The 21,340-nt window shown below is 38.2% G+C and overlaps 3 protein-coding genes across 5 annotated transcripts; 2 read left to right on the top strand and 1 right to left on the bottom strand.

The window, feature by feature from the left end:
- Positions 1,452-6,596, top strand: LOC104771005 (large proline-rich protein bag6-B-like). 3 transcript variants are annotated; one of them, XM_010495478.1, is made up of 16 exons: positions 1,452-1,625; positions 2,144-2,285; positions 2,569-2,686; positions 2,879-2,959; positions 3,104-3,225; positions 3,319-3,390; positions 3,463-3,591; positions 3,681-3,750; positions 3,832-3,995; positions 4,350-4,514; positions 4,615-4,680; positions 4,768-4,885; positions 5,011-5,295; positions 5,535-5,869; positions 6,154-6,237; positions 6,328-6,596. In XM_010495478.1, the coding sequence occupies exons 2-16, from the start codon at positions 2,166-2,168 to the stop codon at positions 6,334-6,336; spliced, it is 1,938 nt and encodes a 645-aa protein (XP_010493780.1). In that variant the 5' UTR covers positions 1,452-1,625; positions 2,144-2,165; the 3' UTR covers positions 6,337-6,596. The 3 variants fall into 3 exon arrangements, with proteins under 3 accessions (XP_010493780.1, XP_010493779.1, XP_010493777.1); XM_010495477.1 differs by having other exon boundaries at positions 3,666-3,750; positions 6,160-6,237; XM_010495475.1 differs by having other exon boundaries at positions 3,666-3,750.
- LOC104771004 lies at positions 7,416-9,973 on the top strand. Its single transcript, XM_010495474.2, has 8 exons — positions 7,416-7,941; positions 8,027-8,094; positions 8,180-8,384; positions 8,496-8,593; positions 8,712-8,781; positions 9,134-9,205; positions 9,402-9,515; positions 9,702-9,973. The coding sequence occupies exons 1-8, from the start codon at positions 7,522-7,524 to the stop codon at positions 9,759-9,761; spliced, it is 1,107 nt and encodes a 368-aa protein (XP_010493776.1). The 5' UTR covers positions 7,416-7,521; the 3' UTR covers positions 9,762-9,973.
- Positions 10,271-12,080, bottom strand: LOC104771002 (flotillin-like protein 2). Its single transcript, XM_010495471.1, has 2 exons — positions 11,652-12,080; positions 10,271-11,510 (listed from the first exon to the last, which is right to left on the bottom strand). The coding sequence occupies exons 1-2, from the start codon at positions 12,010-12,012 to the stop codon at positions 10,474-10,476; spliced, it is 1,398 nt and encodes a 465-aa protein (XP_010493773.1). The 5' UTR covers positions 12,013-12,080; the 3' UTR covers positions 10,271-10,473.

Genomic DNA, 21,340 nt, shown 5'->3' with positions numbered 1-21,340 from the left:
TTTGTTGTCAATTCCGCTAATACATGCTTCCATTCACAGCCTATATGTCGACATCAAGGTAAAGGACAAACCTATACTACAGTAGAACCATGAAATTAACAATATCGAGACCATGAAATTTTATTAATTTATCGATAAATTAATATATTAGTAATTTATCGATTAATTAATATATTAGTAATTCATCGATTAATTAAAATATTATTAATTTATGAAGAGATTTTTTAATTTTAATAATTTTCTATTGCAAAATAAGATACTTTTGTTATCAAGCACATTGTAAAAGAATTTTCTTAATTTATAATCTTGGCTATCATAATATGATGAATGTAATAGATAAAAATGATAGAAGTTAGAAGTTTAGAGTTTAGAAAAAATTGCTATTATTATCCTTCATTGTAATAATGAAGTCGGAGAATATATTTCAGTAACTTTAGAACCAATTACATGTAAAGAAGCAATTATCACATCTAGGTTCTCTACAATTTTTGGATGCGATTTGAAAAGACAACAATGGAAAAAAATTAGAGATGAGTTCCACAAAAATGCAAATTCAAGAATATACAAACAACATTAGAATCATATTTTACCAGATTTTCTTAGATATATACATATACATATACATATACATATACATATACATATTTATATATTTTAGTTTATTTGATTATTAATTTATGATATTGATGAGACCATATTTTTATATAGGATTTCAAAAAAATTATTATCTTATTATTTTATCGAAATGTGTCATTTTTTTATACGGGCCCAACTCGGGACCGGAAAATTTTATTAATTTATAAAATATTAATTTAAAGAGTATTAAATTATAGAGGTTCTATTGTAGTTTGTTTTTTTGGTCAACATACTAAATTATATTGACATAAGAAATATGCTAAAATATTTTTCCTTAAATCTATTCAATTTTTTTCTTTCTAAAATTATTTTCTTTGGCAGAAAATATATTCATCAGTTATAATAACATTCCAAAAATCATGTTTTTAAAAAATAGAATTTTATTTAAAACTTGAATTATATGAAAATTCAAAAATTTACCAAATTTGAATAAATTAATACCCTCTTTACTAATGTCCCAAGAATCAAAGGATACTTTACTTCAAACCTCTAAACAATTTACTTTTTTTTTTCCTCAAACCATTTTCATATAAATATCTACATTTACAACTCATGCTTCTTGAAAAAAAAATCATCAATCACTCACAAGTCAACAATGTTCTCAAGATTCACTCTTTTTTTTTAATAGTAAAAACTTGATTTATATGAAAAATAAATATTCCATAAATTAATAATCCACTTTACTAAAAACAAAACTGTTATTATATCATAATCCAACAAAACTAATTTATTTACCCCAAAAAATAAAAGAAAAAAAATCAGCAAAAAATTATTCATGTGAGATATTATTAAAGCAGAAGAAAAGCAAATTTGACAAAATAAAATCGTTTTTTTTTTTTTTTTTCTCCCTTCCTCTTGAGGCTCTCACTGTCCTTCGCCGCGGAATCGTCTCTCGGAGCCGCGAAAGGACCTCTCTTTAGGGTTAAAGAATCGTTCCTTCTTCCTCAGCTCGTTTCGATTCTCTTCTACCTCCGCATCAATTTTTCTAGGTTTCGCTTCCTCTCTTTGTTGCTTTTTTGGTACTTTTTTGTTTTCTAGGGTTCTAGATCGATTTCTTCTTGTTTTTCGTCATCGAAACGCTTAGAGCTCCGCTGGTGCTTGATTCAATTTCGTTGTTAACTAGCGATTCAGATAGATTTATTGCTTTTTTAGGTTTTTTTTTTAGCTGTTTTCGTGGTTGTGGTTGAGTTTGCTGATGATCACATCTTTTAACCTGTTTCCTTCTTCGTTTTGATGTGTTGGAGTGATTAAAGGTTTGATTTTTTCTCTTGAATTTGATATAAAAAGTGTCCAGCTTGACGAATTTGGTTCTTGGCAAAGCTATATGATTTAAGATTTCTACATGATTTGAACGAGTTTTATTAAAACAGTGTTGAGTTTTGTCTCAATGTTTGATGAGTTATTGCTTAACACTAATTTGATCAAATGTTTTTTTTGTTGTTGCATGCAGCTGAGATAACTAAATGTAAAGCTGATGCTCTCTTTTTTTTTCTACTCTTGTTTCCAGGTGTTCAAAGGCGTTTTAAAAGATGGGACACAATGGCAAAGATGAAATTATGGTTGAGGCATCTCAATGCGCCGGTGCTATGGTTGAGATTAAGATAAAGACATTGGATTCTCAAACTTACACCTTACGTGTTGATAAATGTGTAAGATGAATACTATAATAGAAATTTCTTTGATGTTTCATTATCTCAATCATGAATTCTTCTTGTTTGCTTATAATATTTATTTCCATGAACTGAGACTACAAGCTGTAAAGTCTGTCTTACATCGCATGCATTTGTTGCATAATGAAGTTTCTAATTACTAATATCTATGCTTTGACTAAGATCGTGGAGAGCTAATGCCTTATTTCAGTTCTCACTTGTTTATCCGTGTCCCATATAGCCTTTTCTTATATTTGCATTCTGTTTTCTTGTCTTATCCCAGGTCCCTGTTCCTGCATTGAAGGAGCAAGTTGCTTCCATTACTGGTGTCGTTACGGAACAACAACGCTTGATATGTCGTGGCAAAGTTATGAAGGATGATCAACTCCTATCAGCCTATCGTATCCTTTTGTTCTTTCCACCATAGTGCCTTGGTTCTTTCTTAGAGATTTCCTTTCAGTTGTGTACCCTAGTTTCCTGATGTAGTTGTCAAAACCTTGGTCCTGGCTTCCTGTTTACAGTTTCAGTGTCGTATGATAGCTAGTAATTCTTTTTTCTTTTACCGGTAAAATTCTTTAATGGGTCCATCTTAGATGTTGAAGATGGCCACACTCTGCATTTGGTTGTCAGACAACCTGTCCCACCATTGTCAGAGAGTTCAACTAGTAATGCAGGTAGTATCAAGTTCCCTTACAAACTTCTGGTCCCCAAAACTGTTCCTAAACATCTTTGAGTTTCTCTCATGATATTTTAGCATTTGCCAATGCTTTTTGTGAGTATCTATTTTAACGTGCTAAGTAGAGAACTTGTTTTTCCAGCGGCTGATCCTGCTTTGAGTGCTGGTGACAGCCAGGGCAGTCAACAACGATCACGGGTTGTAGTAGGATCGTTCAATATTGCTGAGCAAGCAGATGGAGGAGTCTATTCAGACCTTGGTCAGGTATACCCTCTTTTATCTGTTTGATCTGTTTCTATTTTTGTGTGTTGGATTAGATGTGATCTTTTTTTATGAGTTATGTTTTATGTCTGGCAGATAGTTTCAGCTGTTCTGGGTTCACTTGGGATCTCTAATCCAGAAGGTGGTATCGAAGGGATTGATTCTATGGTAATTGCCTTAAATTTGCTGCTATTTCTATAAATCGATTTTGGATGTAAGAGAATTCCTTTTATTTTTCAGGGTCCTCTTCATGAGAGGTTGTCACGGAGTTCTGGTCCTAGCTCTACAAGAGATTCTTCTGGAGGGCGATCTGCCGCACCAAATGCTGCAGACCAGACGTCTACTCCCTTGACATCGTCACAAGTACCAGTAAGCTTCCTTGTTTTCATGGATTACTTGGTTACTTAATTTTTGCATCATGTTTTTGTTGATGAGAATGCTAGACTTTTCCACTGCAGGCGATTCCAGATTCGTTGACAACCTTATCTGAATATCTGAATCATCTGAGACACGAATTTGCTGCTAATGGTTAAGACTAAATTTTAAATGTTTGGTTCTGTGTCGAAAACAAGTCTCGAGAGTCTGATAGTGGTACTGTGATTTTTGCAGGTAGCAATGCTAATAACTTGCAAGATTCTGAAAATTCAATGGGCAATGTGCAAGACTCTGCTTCTACTACTGGAGAGAGTCGGATTCCAAGACCATCTCATTTGGCAGAAGTGCTGCAATCGACCAGGCAATTGTTGATCGGTGAAGTAGCAGATTGCTTATCTGTATGTTCTTTTACTTTTATCTCATGTTTCTTTTTTAGAAAGCCACTTTTGTCTTATATCTTTGCTTATTTTGACAGTCTTAACCATAGCGGAATTTATTACATCAATTTAGTGGACTTAGATAAACTTTTAACAAAAACCTGCAAGCGCTTTAAACTTATTGTTTCCGACTTTTAGTGCCCTGGGCACCACTGTTTCTTCTTCGTGAATGTTGCAATGTGATTAATATTAAAGTTAATAAAAGTAGTTAACATTGCAGTGTTTTTGTTATCTTTTAACAGACTGACTAGAGTTGGCATTAGTAATTCAAATCCAGGGAACCAAGAATAACTGTTTCATAACTCCCTTTTGCAGAATCTTTCGACGCAGCTTGTGGATCATGTAAATGTGACCGATCCGTCAACTCGAAGGTTGTGCCAGTCAAACATGAATGATTCAGGATCCCTCTTGGAGAATTTAGGCATTTCACTCCTGGAGCTTGGCCGTGCCACCATGATGCTTCGTTTGGGACAAACACCTGTGCGTATCCTCTTGCTACATATAGTGGATCCAAATCCTACAATTTTTTTTAATGATGCATTAGTCTGCATATGATGACACTTGTTATGTTAAATGTCAGGATGATGCTGTTGTTAATGCTGGGCCTGCGGTTTTCATATCCCCTACAAGGCGAAATCCCTTGACGGTCTGTCTCTCTGTTTCTTTCATCATTACCAGTGTGTCCACTTGTCCTGCTCACCCTTACCTTTGTGTCTACCTTAAATTTTTGTAGTCCACTCGGCAGGGGACGAGTATTGGAGGCTTACAAGCAGGAAGCGCACATTCTAACCCTTTTGCTGGACAATCACTTGCCTCTACCCCAAGAAATATTGAAATAAGAATACGTACAGGTGCTATTCATAGACTTCATTTCTAAGTATAAACTGTTGTTTCCTGCTATATTGAAAATCTTCAGACTAAGTTCCTTTTTAAAAAATCTTATATCTGCTTTCATCTTGGTGATATGTTATACTAGGATCTTGGGTGCCCACTAGTGGGACCAACCAGAGAGAAGAAAGTACTACACAACAAACCCCTGGGCAGTCAGTTCCTCCTGCACCCAGCAGCACTACTGATTCTGCCCCCTCAACGAGGGGTCCATCTGAACCTCGAAATCCTGTGGCCTTGGTTATACCTGTTGTTGCTCGATATCAGCAGGTGTCGTTAGGTGAGCGTAGCTTTACTGGATTGGATGGTGTACATCAGTCTGTTACTGAATCTTCTAGGCAGCCACAGAGCGCCGGTACTCCAGGAAGAGAAGGTTAGTTTTAACATGATTTTCACTTTCTAACAACACTATTTTACTGATTGTTTGTTGGATTGTTGATAAGATGAAACTTTTCGTTGGTTGCCTCTTATCTTTACTGGGTTGTCTTATGTTATGTTTGATTTGATGTTTCCCTTTGCTGTTTTGGCTTTTCGATCTTCTTAGACCAGGTAGATGTTGTGTTACCTATAAAATAAAGGCAGGCTATATCTTTACTTCTCTTAAACATGTAGGTGGTAGCGGTTCTCCTCCTGGCGGTCGGCGTTTGGCTGAATTAAGAGACAGAATCAATCAGTTTTTGAGGCCCTCATCTCGTCGAGAACACCAAGCCGGTAGCTCGGAGTCTCAGGTTGCAGCAAATCCCTCGTCCACAGCGGCCACAGAACCAAGCGAAGCTGTTGCAAATGCACAAGCAGAGCCGCTAACTACGACGGATGAAGGGAATTTCATATCAAGTGTTCTTCAGCAGATCATGCCCTTTATATCTCAAAATGTAGCCTCCTCAAGCTCAGGTGAAGCTGTTACAGGCAGAGGCAGCAATAACAGTAGACAAGCCTCTTCAAGAGAGGTACTTCATTATCCCCACCCTTGTTTTCACCTTACATATGTCGTGATTTCCTTAAAGGCCTTATGCAACATATCAATGACTTGTGGGGAACATGTTATAGTGATATAGATTATATTATCTTAGAGCTTTGTATTATGTATAGAATAGAATAATACAGATGATGAGTATCGGGTAGGAGTAAACTGTTGACCTTATCAAATACTGGTGTGAATAAAATCTGAAAAATGGTAACTGGTGAGAATACACAAATGTGTAAATGAGTGTTGGTTGTGGATAAATTCGAGGTGCAGGAGGAGGAAGGTGCAGAGCGAGGGGATTCAAGTCGGAGACGTGGAGCACCGTCACCTCCAGAGTCGAAACGGCAGAGGGTAAATATGAAAAATCAATCTGAGTAGTCAGTCACTAAAGAGATTCATTTGGTTTGTGTTAACTTTAAAATGTGATGATGTTTGATGCAGAGAGAGTGAGAGATTACTGGCGCAAAAGCAAAGGGTGGAAAACACACTTTTTGGAGAATTATAGTTTTATTTTTGGTACTTAAGTGGTAATTTTATTCTGAGCTTTTGATTGTTCGTTATAATGGTATTGGTGGTGTTTACCAAAAACATCTCCATTTTTTTCTTTCTTTCAAATTATGTTATATTCCCCCTCAGTCCCTACAATTTTTCAGACTTTTTGTACTCAGTTATAAACATAAGTGCATATATTTAGACTTAGTACCGAGTTATAGAGGAGGGGAGAGGCTAAGAAGTGAGGTTTACTAGCCAAATAATAGAGACTTCTAGTCTAGGGTCGATTAGATTTCTTAAATGGAACTCACTCTTTTACTTATTAACGTTTACAACAAAATGTGATCGCTGTGGTCAACTTTTTCAGTGGACACCAAACTTGTTTTGACTATTGAGTATTTTTAGTTTATTACAACATGTTAATAAATGAATGAAATCTCTCCTTCGGCGACCTTTTCCATTTATAATCAAAAATTGCTTGGGAAACTAAGACATGCTAATGTAGCAAAACGGCATCAATCTGAGACCGATATCTCATAAATGTATCTTCTTCACACATGTTCTCAAATCTTTTTTTCCTTTCTCAAATCCCTAGTGAAAAAAGTAACTAAAAAATCTAGTTCTAGTTCCACTATAATCAGACTAACTAAACTCTATAATCTATCTATTGAAGAAGTTATTTTCACTAGTACACTACAACGGTAACACTACATACAAAGCACGAACCACTCTAACTTACCTAGGTCCACAACGATAACACACTAATACAAAACAATTGACTACATATCCTGTTCATATTGTTTTTTTTTTTTTTTTTTTTTTTNATTGAAAGATCTTATAAACAAACTTGAACCTTATATAACCAAAAGTGTTGTTACCATTTTACAAGTGAGTTAAAACTTCCGAACGTATGTAGTATGGTTCTCAAAGTAATCAATTTAAATGATGTATGTATGCTTGATTTTTTTTTTCATTTTTTAAACACAAAGTGTTAAAAGAGGCAATAAAAGTTTATAAATATATCATCATCTTTGGTATCTTCTTCACCATTCCACCAACTGGCAACTTAGAGAATATAATACAGAAGAAGACGAAAGACGAAGACTTTGAACTCAATCCAAATCTCAATCTCTCAAACTCTCAATGGGTTGTGGTGGAACTCTGTTCTACCCACTTCTCATAACCCTCTCCGTTGCTCTAATCACTTACAACATCATCATCTCCGCTAATGCTCCTCTCAAACAAGGTTTCCCCGGCCGATCTTCTTCCTCCGATGACTCCATTGACCCGGTCATCGAATTGCCTCGCGGCGGCGGATTCAGAATCCGCACCGATGCCAAAAAGACGAGGCTTTTCCACACGGCAGTGACGGCGTCTGATTCAGTCTACAACACTTGGCAATGTAGAGTTATGTACTACTGGTTCAAAAAGGTTAAGGCTTCCGCTGGACCCGGTTCTGAAATGGGTGGGTTTACCCGGATCTTGCATTCCGGTAAACCGGATCAGTATATGGATGAGATTCCTACTTTTGTTGCTCAGCCTTTACCTGCTGGCATGGATCAGGTAAACCTTAAAAAGTTTTGATTTTGTTTGATTTGTGAATACAATTTGAGTTTGATTTTGAGTTAAAGTTTTGAATTTTTGGCAGGGCTATGTAGTGTTGAACAGGCCCGGGGCATTTGTACAATGGCTTCAACAAGCAGATATTAAAGAAGAGTTGAGAGATGCTTTTGAACTTTTTTCATGTTTCACAGATATTGTGATTCTTGTGCTGATATGTTGTTTTTGATTGTGTGTGCAGTTATATTCTCATGTCAGAGCCTGATCATATCATTGTTAAACCTATACCAAATTTAGCTAAAGATGAGCTTGTTGGAGCTGCGTTCCCTTTTTTTTACATTGAGCCGAAAAAGTATGAGAAGGTGTTGAGGAAGTATTATTCAGAAGAGAGAGGACCTGTGACTAACATCGACCCAATAGGAAACTCTCCTGTCATTGTTGGAAAGGTCTGTTCTTTGTTGCATAGAATTAGAAAGAACAGTTTGGGATCAGGGTTTTTTAAAGGGAAATGAGTCTGTCTAAAAGATTTTAAATTTTTTTTTTTTGTGGTTTTCTAGGATGCTTTAAAGAGGATTGCTCCAACTTGGATGAATGTTTCTTTGGCTATGAAGAAAGATCCTGAAGCAGATAAGGCTTTTGGATGGGTTCTTGAAATGTAAACATCTTTTTTGATAGGATTAGTTTTTCCCTTTTTGAGCAAAAGTGTTGTTTAGATTGTCACTTGAGTAGACTTGACGAGAAATTTTCTGTTATCTTTTTTTCTGGAAGTATAGGTATGCTTATGCTGTTTCATCTGCTTTGCATGGTGTTAGCAATACTCTACACAAAGACTTCATGATTCAGGTAACCCTATACACACATTTTGGCTTTCTCTTAACTTTCTATGTTTATATTTGTGTGGCGGTTATGAATGGAGGAACCATGCCTATTTGCATGAGCTAGTATGATACAAAATGGATAATTAGTTGCAGTATTCCAAGAAATTGTTAATCTAGAGTGCGTCTGTGTGTGACCCAGGGTGAAAAAACTTCTTTGAACTTTGTTGAATTTCCTTTATTACATGGATAGTTATTGGAGTGGAATAGTTATATCCTGGACCTTATGTTTTTTCTTGTTACATGGATAAGATTTTTGCTGATGCATTAACTAAAGAGATGATGGACTTTGGTTTAATTGTGTTTGTGGTATGTACCAGCCTCCATGGGATACAGAGGTTGGTGACAAGTACATCATACATTACACTTATGGATGTGACTTCGATATGAAGGTAAACTTTCAAATTCTGATTATGATCAATGAACATTAGGAAAAGATGATTACAAACTTGAGGACTTGATTATTGAGATTAGCATATCATTGCTAACTGCCAAGATCTGAACTTAATTTATATATAGCTGTGGGAAATTAGTGACCATTACAAGGTAGATTTGAAATTGTTAAGAGAGTGATTGTGGTGATTTCAGGGTAAACTAACCCATGGGAAAATTGGGGAATGGAGATTTGACAAAAGATCGTATGATCGCTCACCACCACCAAGGAACCTTACCATGCCTCCACCTGGTGTTTCACCAAGTGTGGTATGTATACATGTCCTGCTTTCATCTCCTGATTTTCTCAAATGCAAAACAGGCCTGCCCGCAAGCCGGCTTGGCCAGTCTGTGGGCTCTATGGCCAGACTGACCACTCCGGTCCATGATTACACTTGTAAAATCCTACATATGGTTACAAACAGAGCTCAGTTTTCTTCATTAATGTATTGGCAGGTAACACTAGTAAGCATGATTAATGAAGCCACGGCCAACATTCCAAACTGGGGATCATAGAGAGAGAGAGAGAGAGAGAGAGCGAGAGCGAGAAACAGTTTATATGATATAGATGTCTAATCTATATGTATCAGTGAGTTGTCCATTTCTCTTCAAAACACGTTGTCGTTCTCTGTGTTCTGCTCTCTAGTTTGTTCTTGTTTATTATGGTTAGGTATGTAAAATATATAGCTTTTCAAAGAAGCCCTTGTCTGGCATTTTTACCTCTCTAATTCTATCTGATCTCTACTAGACTTTGATGTCCTCGAGCATCCCAAAGAGTAAATTACAATAACGTTATACTTCAACAAGTTGATATCAACAACATACATTAGCCAAGCACCAATCAGTATGAACATATATAAATGTACTACAAAACATTTCTGCAAATTCCTAAAATGTTATGTTTTAACCCATGTACAAATTTATGCAATATTTGGTTTTCACTATTTCTTTTTGTCAAACACACAGTTTCAGTTTTCTGGATTTCCTTTTTTTTTTGTGTGGTTGACTTCGAATCTTCAAACAAAAAGTGTTGAATATTCTCTTATATTTGCCTCACATATTTATTTCATTTTAATATATACAATATTAAACACTTAAGAATAAGCCAAGTCTTCAAACAGCATTAAAACAAAATATACATTTTCTTGGTGTATCTTTAATCTTTAATAACAAGTAAACGACCAAACCATGAGTGCATGACATCAACCTCTTAGCTGTTGAGGTGGCGTCACTTGCTCAGAGTACCCATCCAAGCCGGTGGCTGCATCCCAGTCTGATCATAAACCGTATCAAGAACTGGAGGCAACATCTTGTAAAGTCCAGCTATATCCTTCATAGCATTCCCACTCCCACCAGCACCACCAATCCCCTGTTCTCCACCATGGTTCCAAACGCTAATCTTGGGCTGCAAGTCTCTGACTGCAAGCGCGTTAGTCTTAGCTATCTCCTGATAAGTGCCATTGTTAATCATCAAGAAGTCTCTAAGACAAGAATAGTCATTCTGAACAGCGTCTAAGAGGGTTTTGAGATAAGTCCCTTGAGCACTGGCTAAGGCAACAAGTCCCTCTGCTTCTCTCTGCTTTGAGTAGAACGTTGCGTCTGCTTGTGCCTTCTGCGCCTCAGCTTGCTTTTGCTTCTCGTAAAGAACCGCCTCTGCTTGCTTCTGCTTATTGTATAATTCCCAATTTGCTTCTTGAACCTTGGTTTCATACTCAACACTGGCTTTGCTAAGGAACTCGGCCTTAAGCTTCTCGGTGCGAGTCAAAGCATTCATTTTCTCGACTTGAGTCTGAAGTTCAGCTTCTCTCAAAGCTACTGCCTTGCTGGCTTCAACCTCAGCCACCTGAGCATCCTTGGTCCAAGCAGCTTTCTTCATCGCTAGCTCAGCATTGGCCTTAGCTACATCAGCTTCCTTCTGATTCTCAAACACTTTAACCTCAGTCTTCACTTTGATCTCCGCCTTCGTCCCTTCTCCTTGCCTCTGCATCGATATGATCTTTGACTCCGCATCAATTTTCGCGGCGTTCTGAATCGTAAGCCCTGTCCTTTCTTTGGAACCGATCTCTCCCTTCATCTTGGCTTCAGACACATCGATCCTCGCCTGATTTGCTGCTTCCATTTGTGTTTTCTGACCCAAGTAAGAGAAGTATTCATGCCCAGGCACATCAACGAGCTGTTTGACATTAGCATTGTAGATTACAAGACCAAACTGGTCTAATTCTAGTTGAACCTTATCAAACACCTCCTTCTTAAACTCCTTTGCCCCTTTAAAATCATAAAAGCAAAAACTCCTTTATAACCAAACCTTTCAGAAAATATGTGTAGACAGCACAAAGTGTTCAATATAATGAACATATAGCCTAATGGTTTTGTTACCACCCCGGTTAAAATAATATAAATGATTACCTTTGAAGATCTCTTCCATGGTCATGGAAGCAGCGAGAACACGAGTCTCACCCTCGATAACACCTTCAACAAGCTCATTGACATGATTTGACTGTTTGTCGTGTGGCGAAATCAGTCTAGCGTACAAAATAAGCGCTTGAGTGTCATCAACACGAGGACCAATCGTAAAAACGGCAGGAAGAACGAAAGGGAGCTTCTCAGCGCTCATGGCCTGGACTTTGAAAGTGTAGTTCACCGGAGAAACGTCGAAGACGGTGCACCTTTGCCATGGAAGTACCCATGATTTCTTGGAGAGCTTGATATCTTCGATACCACCACCGGTGATCGCCAAATATTGTGACGCTCTTGCAACCTTGAACATGTCTAGGATCAAGGGGTTTGATCTATATTGATTTAAATTTGTGAATGAGTAGCTACTTCTTCTTTTTGTGTTCCGTGAGAATTGCTTATATATAGTCGTCTACATGATAGAGGACTTTGTCTGTCACTGTCATAGAAATTTCACAAACGAATAATAGGTATACAAAACTAAAAGGGAATTTCATTAGAATGTTTCATTGTTGACTTTTTTTTTTATGTAGATATTGTCAAGATGACTCTCAGAAGTTTCATCCATGAACTTCTTCAGATCCGCAAATTTTCTTGTCGCATGGCAAGTTTCATCCATGTACGATGGAATTGGTTCTATTTAAAGAATCGATTTGGAGATATCCTTATCGAATCATCAAATCCAACTTTAATATTTTATATTAAATTCTGTATTTTTTTTTTTAACTAAAGAAATTCACTAAAATATCTTGAATTTATGAAAATTCAACTTTTAAAATGTCTTCTATAACACAAAAATTTAAAACAGGTTTTCAAATCACTAGTTTAATAATATTGGAATTTCATCAGACTTTTTCAAATTCATGTGTCAATAACATAAAATTTGTTCTTTGAACACAAATTACTTGGAATACAAGATTGAATACAAGTACACGTATATAAACAAAAAAAAACACAAAAAAACAAAAAATCATATTTAACAGTTCATAAGAAAAATATTTGTATACTACAGCAAAACCAGATACGTTTTAATCGGAATGTTTACGTATATCATATGGTTTGATATATGGTATATATGTACATACAATACTAAATGTTGACCATGACCAAATTTATATATACATTTACAATTTTGAGTTTTATTAAAGGCATTTTGATGATTAATATACATTACGTTGAGTTTGTCAAAATCCCACCAAAATTTGACTTTGACGAATGATATTAGAGTAAAGAGAGACTTTTCGCAAATTCCTTATAAGATGATTAAATTTTAAACCACTACCAAAAAACTACACATATTTAAATAATGTATAGGTAGACATCAACGATAAAGATATGTGTAGTCAGCTAGTACCTACTCCTGTCCCGGTGGATGACCGAACCGAAGCTCGTCCCAATTAGCCAATGAGTAGTTCTAGCTACCTTCACCTTCCGTTAGACTGCACGCTCAACATTTCCTACTTGGTAATTACCGTTCATGCCTAGGGCTGTCGATGGGTCTAAATATTAACAATGTCGGAACTGTTGTAAATCACTTAGGATGGATCTCCATAACCGGCCCATACACGTCCAAGACCACAAAGGCCCATCGGCCATATTGTCTTTAGTCTAAGTCGGTTTATGTTTAAGCCTTTATATTACTATATATATGTAATCTCTAAACGATTGAATCAATAAGAATAAGAGAATACATCATTCGAGTATCTCTAGTTTCATAACACCTTATCAGCACGAGTTTGCTCTAAAACTCCAACTGAGAAAAATTCCTAAAACCCTAATCCGCCGCACATCAAGTTCTTGTTCGTTCAAGCTCAAAACGGAGGAGAGGTTCATGACCAGTTCGTGAGTTCGTGATCAAAGCTCAAGGTTTGTTGCTAGTTCATGATCAAGATCGAGGTTCGTGATCAGCCTGTTTGTTATCCGAGGTCTTTAGCTCCCGGATCCATTCCATTCAACCCCAAAAGGTGTTAAGGTAAACAATCAAAACTTTATCAGAACCTATGAATCGAATCTGGTCCTTAATTCTATAAGAACCCTTAAAACTACAAGTAAATAATCAACAAACAAGTTCATAAGCCTTGAAACCCTAAAACCCTAAAATTTTAAAATCTGATTGCTATGAGGTTTTAGGATTGTTTAGATTGTTTGCAATTGAACTAATTATACCATGTTTAAAGAACAAATTGCTATTGATTGATTGCTTGTTTAATCGGTTGCATGAAAACTTTAGAACTAAAAACCTAAAATCAAAACCCCCTTTGTTCTATCTTAAAAATCCGATTATTCATTGATTGTTTTGCTAAAAATCAAAACCCTAAAAACTAAGATCTTAAAATCGGAATTGTTCTATGTTTTGCATGAAAAATCAAAACACAAAATTAGGATAACTCCCAAAATAATTCTAGACATTATCCTAAAAACCTAGGAAATATTTACTAAAATTTTTTTTGTCTTTTTCCTAACTAGAAAAGGAAATTCAATCTAGAGAAAAAGAAAAAACTTATTTAAAGGAAAACTTGGCATGCTAGTTCATATGTTTATCTAGGATTGTTGTTTTCATGCATATTAAACCACGAAATTATGTGTAATGGCAAGGCATGTTTCGGTTTCAAATACCGCATGGCCTAAGTTTAATTTGATGGCATGGTTCGGTCTCAAATACCGCATGGCCTATTAATTGATTGCATGATTCGGTCTCAAATACCGCATGTTAATGATCAGATGCATGTTTTGTATTGTGTAGATGGCAAAGCTCAACAATCTCCAATATGCTGCCCTTAATGTCTCTGGAGAAAACTACTTGCAATGGGCTTTGGACACTAAGATCAACCTGAAATCAAAAGATCTTTGCGAATGCATTGAGGATGATAATGACTGTTCTGAAAAGAACAAGTACAAGGCGATCTTGCATATACGCCATCATCTTGCTGAGAGTCTCAAGAACCAATACCTCACTATTGAAGATCCTCTTGACCTTTGGACAGAGTTGAAAAACAGTTATGGACACCAAAAGACGATGCCCCTACCAAAGGCTCAATTTGATTGGAAAACCCTGAAGGATCTAGGATTTTAAATCTGTGGATGAGTATAACTCAGAGCTATTTAAGATAGTCTCGATTTTGAAGTTATGTGGTACTGAGGTTACTGAGAAGGACTTGCTAGAGAAGACATTCTCAACCTTTCACGCCAATAACATACTGCTTCAACAACAATATCGTGAAAAGGGATTTAAGACATATGCAAGCCTCATCTCTTGTTTGCTGCTTGCTGAGTAAAACAATGAGCTATTTTTAATGAACAGTGCAATGAGACCTCCTGGTTCTACTCCATTACCAGAAGCACACAAGGTTGATATCAGCAAGGAGACTAAAGAGTCTAACTACGTCCATAGAGATAAGCATCATGGCCGTGGCCGTGGTGGAAGAGGACGTGGTGGTCGTGGACATTACCAAGGAAACCAATATGATGGTTATGGCTGTGGGAACCGATCCGCCTTTGGTCGTGGTCGTGGTGGTAGAGGCCGCGGAATATTCAAACCGCAACACAAGGCTAAATCGGTTTGTCACCGATGTGGTATGTCGAATCATTATGTATAGAATACCTAAGCATCTCATTGATCTCTATCAAGAGAGTTTGAAGAAGAATCCAGAAGCTAACTTGGTTCATCTCGATGGTGAAGGAGATTTCAACCATGAGAATGATGACCAATTGGATTATGAAACTTCTGATTGCCTAAAAGATGATAATTAAGTTTAAATGTTGTCTTGATTTAATTTCTATGTTTCATGACTTTGAATTTTATTGGAAGATTATTTTGGTTTAAATTTAATTATTTTATTTCCTTCAATATATATTTGCTTGTTTTATAACTTTAAAGTTTAAAACAGAAACGAGCTATTTCCCCCCAAGAACTATCATATCTCGCTGGATGGAGCCCAAACTTTAGCCACAATCAATATAGCCATGTCAACTATGACCAATCTCCATTTCCCCCCAAATTAAAAGTTCTACACCTATATCCCCCTAGAAATGAATTGCCTCGGTTTATCCGGTGAACCGCAGGCCAAACGATATAAACCCAAAATTAAACCAATTATGACCCGATCCCTACATAGTTACGACCCGATTCCTTCTTACCCACAAATTCCCAATTTTCAAATATCACGAACCCTACAATTTATCAACAAAGTTGACATTGTTCTTCTTGTGTCTTCTTTTCTGGGTTCCCATTATCGAATTCGAGCTTCAGAATGAGCAATTTATCAGGTAAGTCGACCGGATCTTCCAGTTCTCGTGCGAGAGGAAGAGTTTTCGGTGTGCCAACATTGATCTTCCAGTTCTCGATCTTCACCTTCTTCGTCGTAATCACCGCCGGGATCTCTCTCAACTAACGACATTGTCTCTCAACTCGAAATCGCAGTTTTTAGGGTTCTTCAAGATTTGGGGATTTTGTCGATTTAGGGTTTTGTTGGGAGAAATTTGGGGATTTTTCGATTTAGGGTTTTCTCGATTTTGAGAGGATAATATATTTGTAAGTCGGGTCAAAATTAGGTTAAACCGATTAAATTCGGGTCATAATCTGGTTAACTCGACAAATTCAGGTAAAATCAGGTTTACTCTAGTCAAATTTGGTTTAGGCTATTCGTTAGACGGTTAAGCAAATAGTAAACCGTCACATAACCAGGTCTAGGTATAACTAGATATACAACTTTTTTTTCAGGGGGATATAGGTGTAGAACTTTTAATTTGGGGGAAAATGGAGATTGGTCATAGTTGACATGGCTATATAGATTGTGGCTAAAGTTCGGGCTCCATCCAGCGAGATATGATAGTTTTTGGGGGGAAATAGCTCGTTTTCCCGTTTAAAACATAAATTTTTGTCCATTATAGAAATGGCTGAGGACAAGAATATACTTGTGGTGGATAGTGGATCAAGCCACACAATTTTGAAGGACAAGAGATATTTTGTTAATCTCATAATGAAAAATGCCAATATTAGTACAATAACGGGTATAGCAAGCCTAATTGAAGGCTACAGCCAGGCTCATATTTTATTACCTAATGGCACACATCTTGAAATAAGTGATGCCTTATACTCACCCAGCTCAAAGAGGAGCTTATTAAGTTTCAAGGACATTCGTTTGAATGGTTTCCATGTTGAAACAAAGGATGAAGGAAACAAAGAGTTCCTATATATTACTGAAATCACCCAAGCACATAAGAAAGTCCTAGAGACTATACCCGCACTAGCCACTGGTCTTTACCATGCTAAGATTAATATGAAGAGGCTAATTTGGTAATTAATAGAATGTTCAATGAACAATTCACTCTATGGCTTGACCGGCTTGGCCATCCGGGTTCTAACATGATGCGTAAGCTAATTATGAGTTCAAATGGGCACACTCTTAAAGAGAGAAGAGTTATCCCTAAAAATCTCACGTATATAGCATGTGCACAAGGAAAACTCATTATAAGGTCATCACCAGTGAAAGTCACTAAAGAGACTTTAAACTTTTTGGAAAGGATACAAGGAGATATATGTGGACCAATACACCCACCTTGTGGGACATTTAGATATTTTATGGTCCTTATTGATGCATCGACCAGATGGTCGCATGTTTGCCTATTATCCACAAGAAACCTAGCATTTGCTAGATTGTTGGCTCAAATCATAAGACTGAGAGCACACTTTCCAGATTTTCCACTTAAAACTATACGTCTAGACAATGCTGGTAAATTTACATCCCAAATGTTTAATGAATACTGTATGTCCATGGGGTGAGTGTGGAACATCCTGTGGCACATGTACATACACAGAATGGATTAGCTGAATCCTTCATCAAACGTATTCAATTGATTGCTCGACCATTACTCATGAGGTCGAAGCTTCCTGTGTCGGCTTGGGGACACGTAGTATTACATGCAGCTGAGCTTATACGCATCAGGCCATCTAGTGAGCATAAATATTCACCATCCCAATTACTAACGGGTCATGAGCCACACATATCCCACCTATTGCTCCACCACAGAGAACTAAGATGGGACCTCAAAGGAGGATGAGAATATATGTTGGATATGATTCTCCCACCATTATTAAGTATCTTGAGCCAACTACGGGTGATTTATTTAAGGCCAGATATGCGGATTGTCAGTTTGCTGAATCCGAATTTCCTATGTTGGGTGGAGAGACAAACAAGCTGGTTAAAGAAATATCATAGAATCAAACATCCTTAAATTGGCAAGATCATCGGACTCTAGCATGTGATGCAGAGGTCCAAAAGATTATACATTTGCAAAAGCTAGCTAATCAATTGTCAGATTCCTTTGCTGACCCAAAGGGAGTAACAAAATCGTACATACCAGCTTGTAATGTGCATCAGTACGTATTGATGTTCAAAAGGAACACAATCAAGTTGCTACAGAGTCTAAGGCACGTTTGAAACGTGGTAGACCATTAGGTTCCAAAGATAAGAACCCTCAGAAATCAAAGAAAGGTGCAAATAAAACCGAGGTTAAAGAAATTATAGACATGGCCGCGGCAAAGCCTAAGGTACCAGATGAGGTTTGGGACGCTGAACCTCAAGGTCCTGAAGGTATTGATAATTGTAACATCCGTGAACCAAAATTGGGGATTTTGGGGATGGGTGTGGATCGACACCAGTGTAGTGCCGATCGACACCAGTAATTTCTGGTTCGACCAGATTGTTTTAATTAATGATTTGGACCGGTTTGGCTTAAGGAAAACCATAGAACCAGATTATTTAAGTGAGAAAACGACCTAGGTCATGTTTTGTTGTTTTGTCGCCGTTGAAACAAGAGATAAGGAGAAAAAACATTGTTCTTGATATTTGGGGGAGATTGGTGAGATTTCTTGGTGTTCTTGGGAGATCTGAAGCTAAGGAAGTGTTAGAAGCTTGCTGGGAGTGAGGATTCGTCATCCTTTGGTAAAATCTTCCTGCAAAAGAGGTGAGTGCATGACCATGGCTTATCTAAGCCTGAGAAAACTTTGTTTGCTTGATTTGTTGTGTTTTGTGGTGTTGTTCTTGCTTGTGGTGGTTGTGTTGTGGTTATTATAGGTTCTTGAAGCTTTTGGGAGAGTTTGGGACAGATTGGAGGCGGATTGAAACGGAGGTTCGTCGTTAGGATTCGTGCAGTTCACGTCTGTGAAGGGAGTGTCGATCGACACCAGTTAGGTGTCGGTCGACACCACTCTGGTGTCGGTCGACACCAACTTGCCTGATTCGTGAATTTTTTCCTGGTTTGTTGTGTTTGTTTGTTGTTTGTTAAACATTGGAATCTCAGTTGCTTGTGTGTATAGCCTAGTAGATGAGAGGGTTGCCTCACTAAGTATTTGTGATAATACTTACGCATCTCGATTGTTGTTTGTGGTGTGCAGGTATGTGACGTGGAATCATGGCGATGAGGAGGAGGATGATCTAGGGTCTCGTTTGTGTGTTGTTGGCTATATTATTTATGTTGGAACCTTGGATAGAGTTGTGCTAGGTTGTTGGATAGAATGTTTAGGAGTGTTATTGTATTGATGATGTATTAGTTTTGTATTATTGGTATGTTTCCGCTGTGCATATTGGTTGTTGATGGTTATTGTGTTATTGTGGTTTAATTAAGTAGTATGGGATGGTTAATTATATATTGTATTTATTATTAAAAAAAAAGATGGTTGTTTCAATTTGGTATCAGAGCCTTTACGGTTCTAGGATGGTTAAGTGGATGGTTAGAGCGGTTAGGAACTTAACTAGGTGAATTATTTTCCTTTTGCTTGATGCATGATGTTGTATGATGGAATTGATTATGAGTAGTTAGTCAATTTGCATATGGTATGAAGTCCTAGTATCATCCTCTTCGAGCCTTCAATGAGATTCCACGATAAGATGTGTGTTTGTGTGCAGTTTTGAATTGTGTAATTAGCTTTCTGTTTTGGGTAGTGCAGATGGTTAAGGGTGGAGCTGTTGCTGGTCGTGGACGCGGACATGGTCGGGGACGCGGTCGTGCTCGTGGTAGGGGCAGAGTCCCAGCAGTGAGCGAGTATGTTGAGCAGAGTGTGACAGCTAGGGGTGTCGGCGAGTCGCAGGACTTCCAGGAGGGGTTCATGAGTGTGGCTGGTGGTGGTACTGATAGGACCGTAGGCGCTAAGGGGGTCGGTGCGGGTGGTGTCGGTGCTCGAGTGGCCGGTGGAGCTAGGGTTCTGAGTGTGGGAATCCCAGCAGGTGGAGCCCTTGTAGGAGGTGTGGACCTGGTGGGCTTGTTGACACAGCTGTTGGAGCGGATACCAGGAGTGGGTCCGGCTCAGGCTCAGGTAGTGCCACCAGTGGTGACGGAGGAGCAGCAACCAGTGGATGCGGATGTGAGAGCTCATGCTCGTTATTTGTCTATGCTAAGGTAGATGCATAATTTTGATACTGTGCGGTTTTCAGGTGGTACGGATCCTACTACTGCAGATGCATAGAGGACGAGTGTGGAACATAACTTCCATACTCTGAGATGTCCTGAGGAGTTTTGGGTGGACATAGGGGTCCACAATTTGGTTGGTGATGCTCAGGTGTCGTGGAGATCAGTGTCTGCTACGAAAGTGCAGAGGGAGATGACTTGGGCTGACTTTGTGGAGGAGTTCAACCGCAAATATTTTTCGAGAGAGGCGTTAGACCGATTGGAGGTGCAGTTTCTTCAGCTATCTCAGGGGACTCGGTCAGTACGGGAGCTGGACTTAGAGTTCAGTCGACTTCTGGCTTATGGGGGTCGGGCGATGGAGCCCGAGGTGGCTCAGATCAGGAGGTTCATGAGGGCGTTTCGTGAGGACTTGAGGGTCCATTGCAGAGGGAGGAGTTACGCTACGAGGGCGGAGCTGGTGGAGACTGCAGCGGAGATAGAGGATGACTTGTGGTCACAGGTAGTGGTGGTCAGTCCAGCGGTTCAGACAGAGGAGACTTTGGAGCAGAGCAACCCGAGCAAGGGTAACAAGTCAGAGCAAAGACATAAGAGGAAGCGGGAAGACACGTCAGGTATGCAGCAAGGTGGGTGGGGGTGCTTCGGATGTGGAAGCAAGGACCACAGGTTGGCAGATTGTCCAAAGAAAGCTAATCAGCAGGAATATCGTCGATCGTGTTACCATTGTGGGGAGGAGGGGCATATCAGGCTCTTCTATCCTAGGTGGAGGCAGATGATAGAGATTGAGGCACAGCCATAGGGAGGACCGGGTGCTCAACCCAGAGTTTAGTTTAGCTTCTGTTTCTTTTTATTTCAGTTATGTTTCTCTCGTTTGCAGTTGTAAACAATTATTGCATTGAGGTTTTAATAAAAATTGGAGTTCTTTGGTTTTGTGATTTGTGGATCTTGTGGAAAAGGAAATCGCTCGGGAGTTCTATAAATGGAATGTTGCCATAAATAGAAAGTTTCTAAAAATGTGAAGTTTTATGAATAGTTAAGCTAGTCTATTTTTGGAAAGGGTGTTTGTAAACACCGAAGTGTTTGAGATGATAGGAGTGAGGCCTGGGGGTGGCCATGGTAGTGGTGATATTCTAGGAGAGAATATGGTGTTGGTAGGACATTAAGATGTTCTGCGTGGACCACGGGGGTGGTCCCGGTTGGAGAAATACTTATAGACGTTATGACCGTTTGCTATACGG

This window comes from Camelina sativa, chromosome 20 (genome assembly GCF_000633955.1).
Source record: "Camelina sativa cultivar DH55 chromosome 20, Cs, whole genome shotgun sequence".
Lineage (NCBI taxonomy): Eukaryota > Viridiplantae > Streptophyta > Magnoliopsida > Brassicales > Brassicaceae > Camelina > Camelina sativa.
Note: the sequence above shows the minus strand (reverse complement) of the source record. Positions and strands in the feature narration are given on the sequence as shown.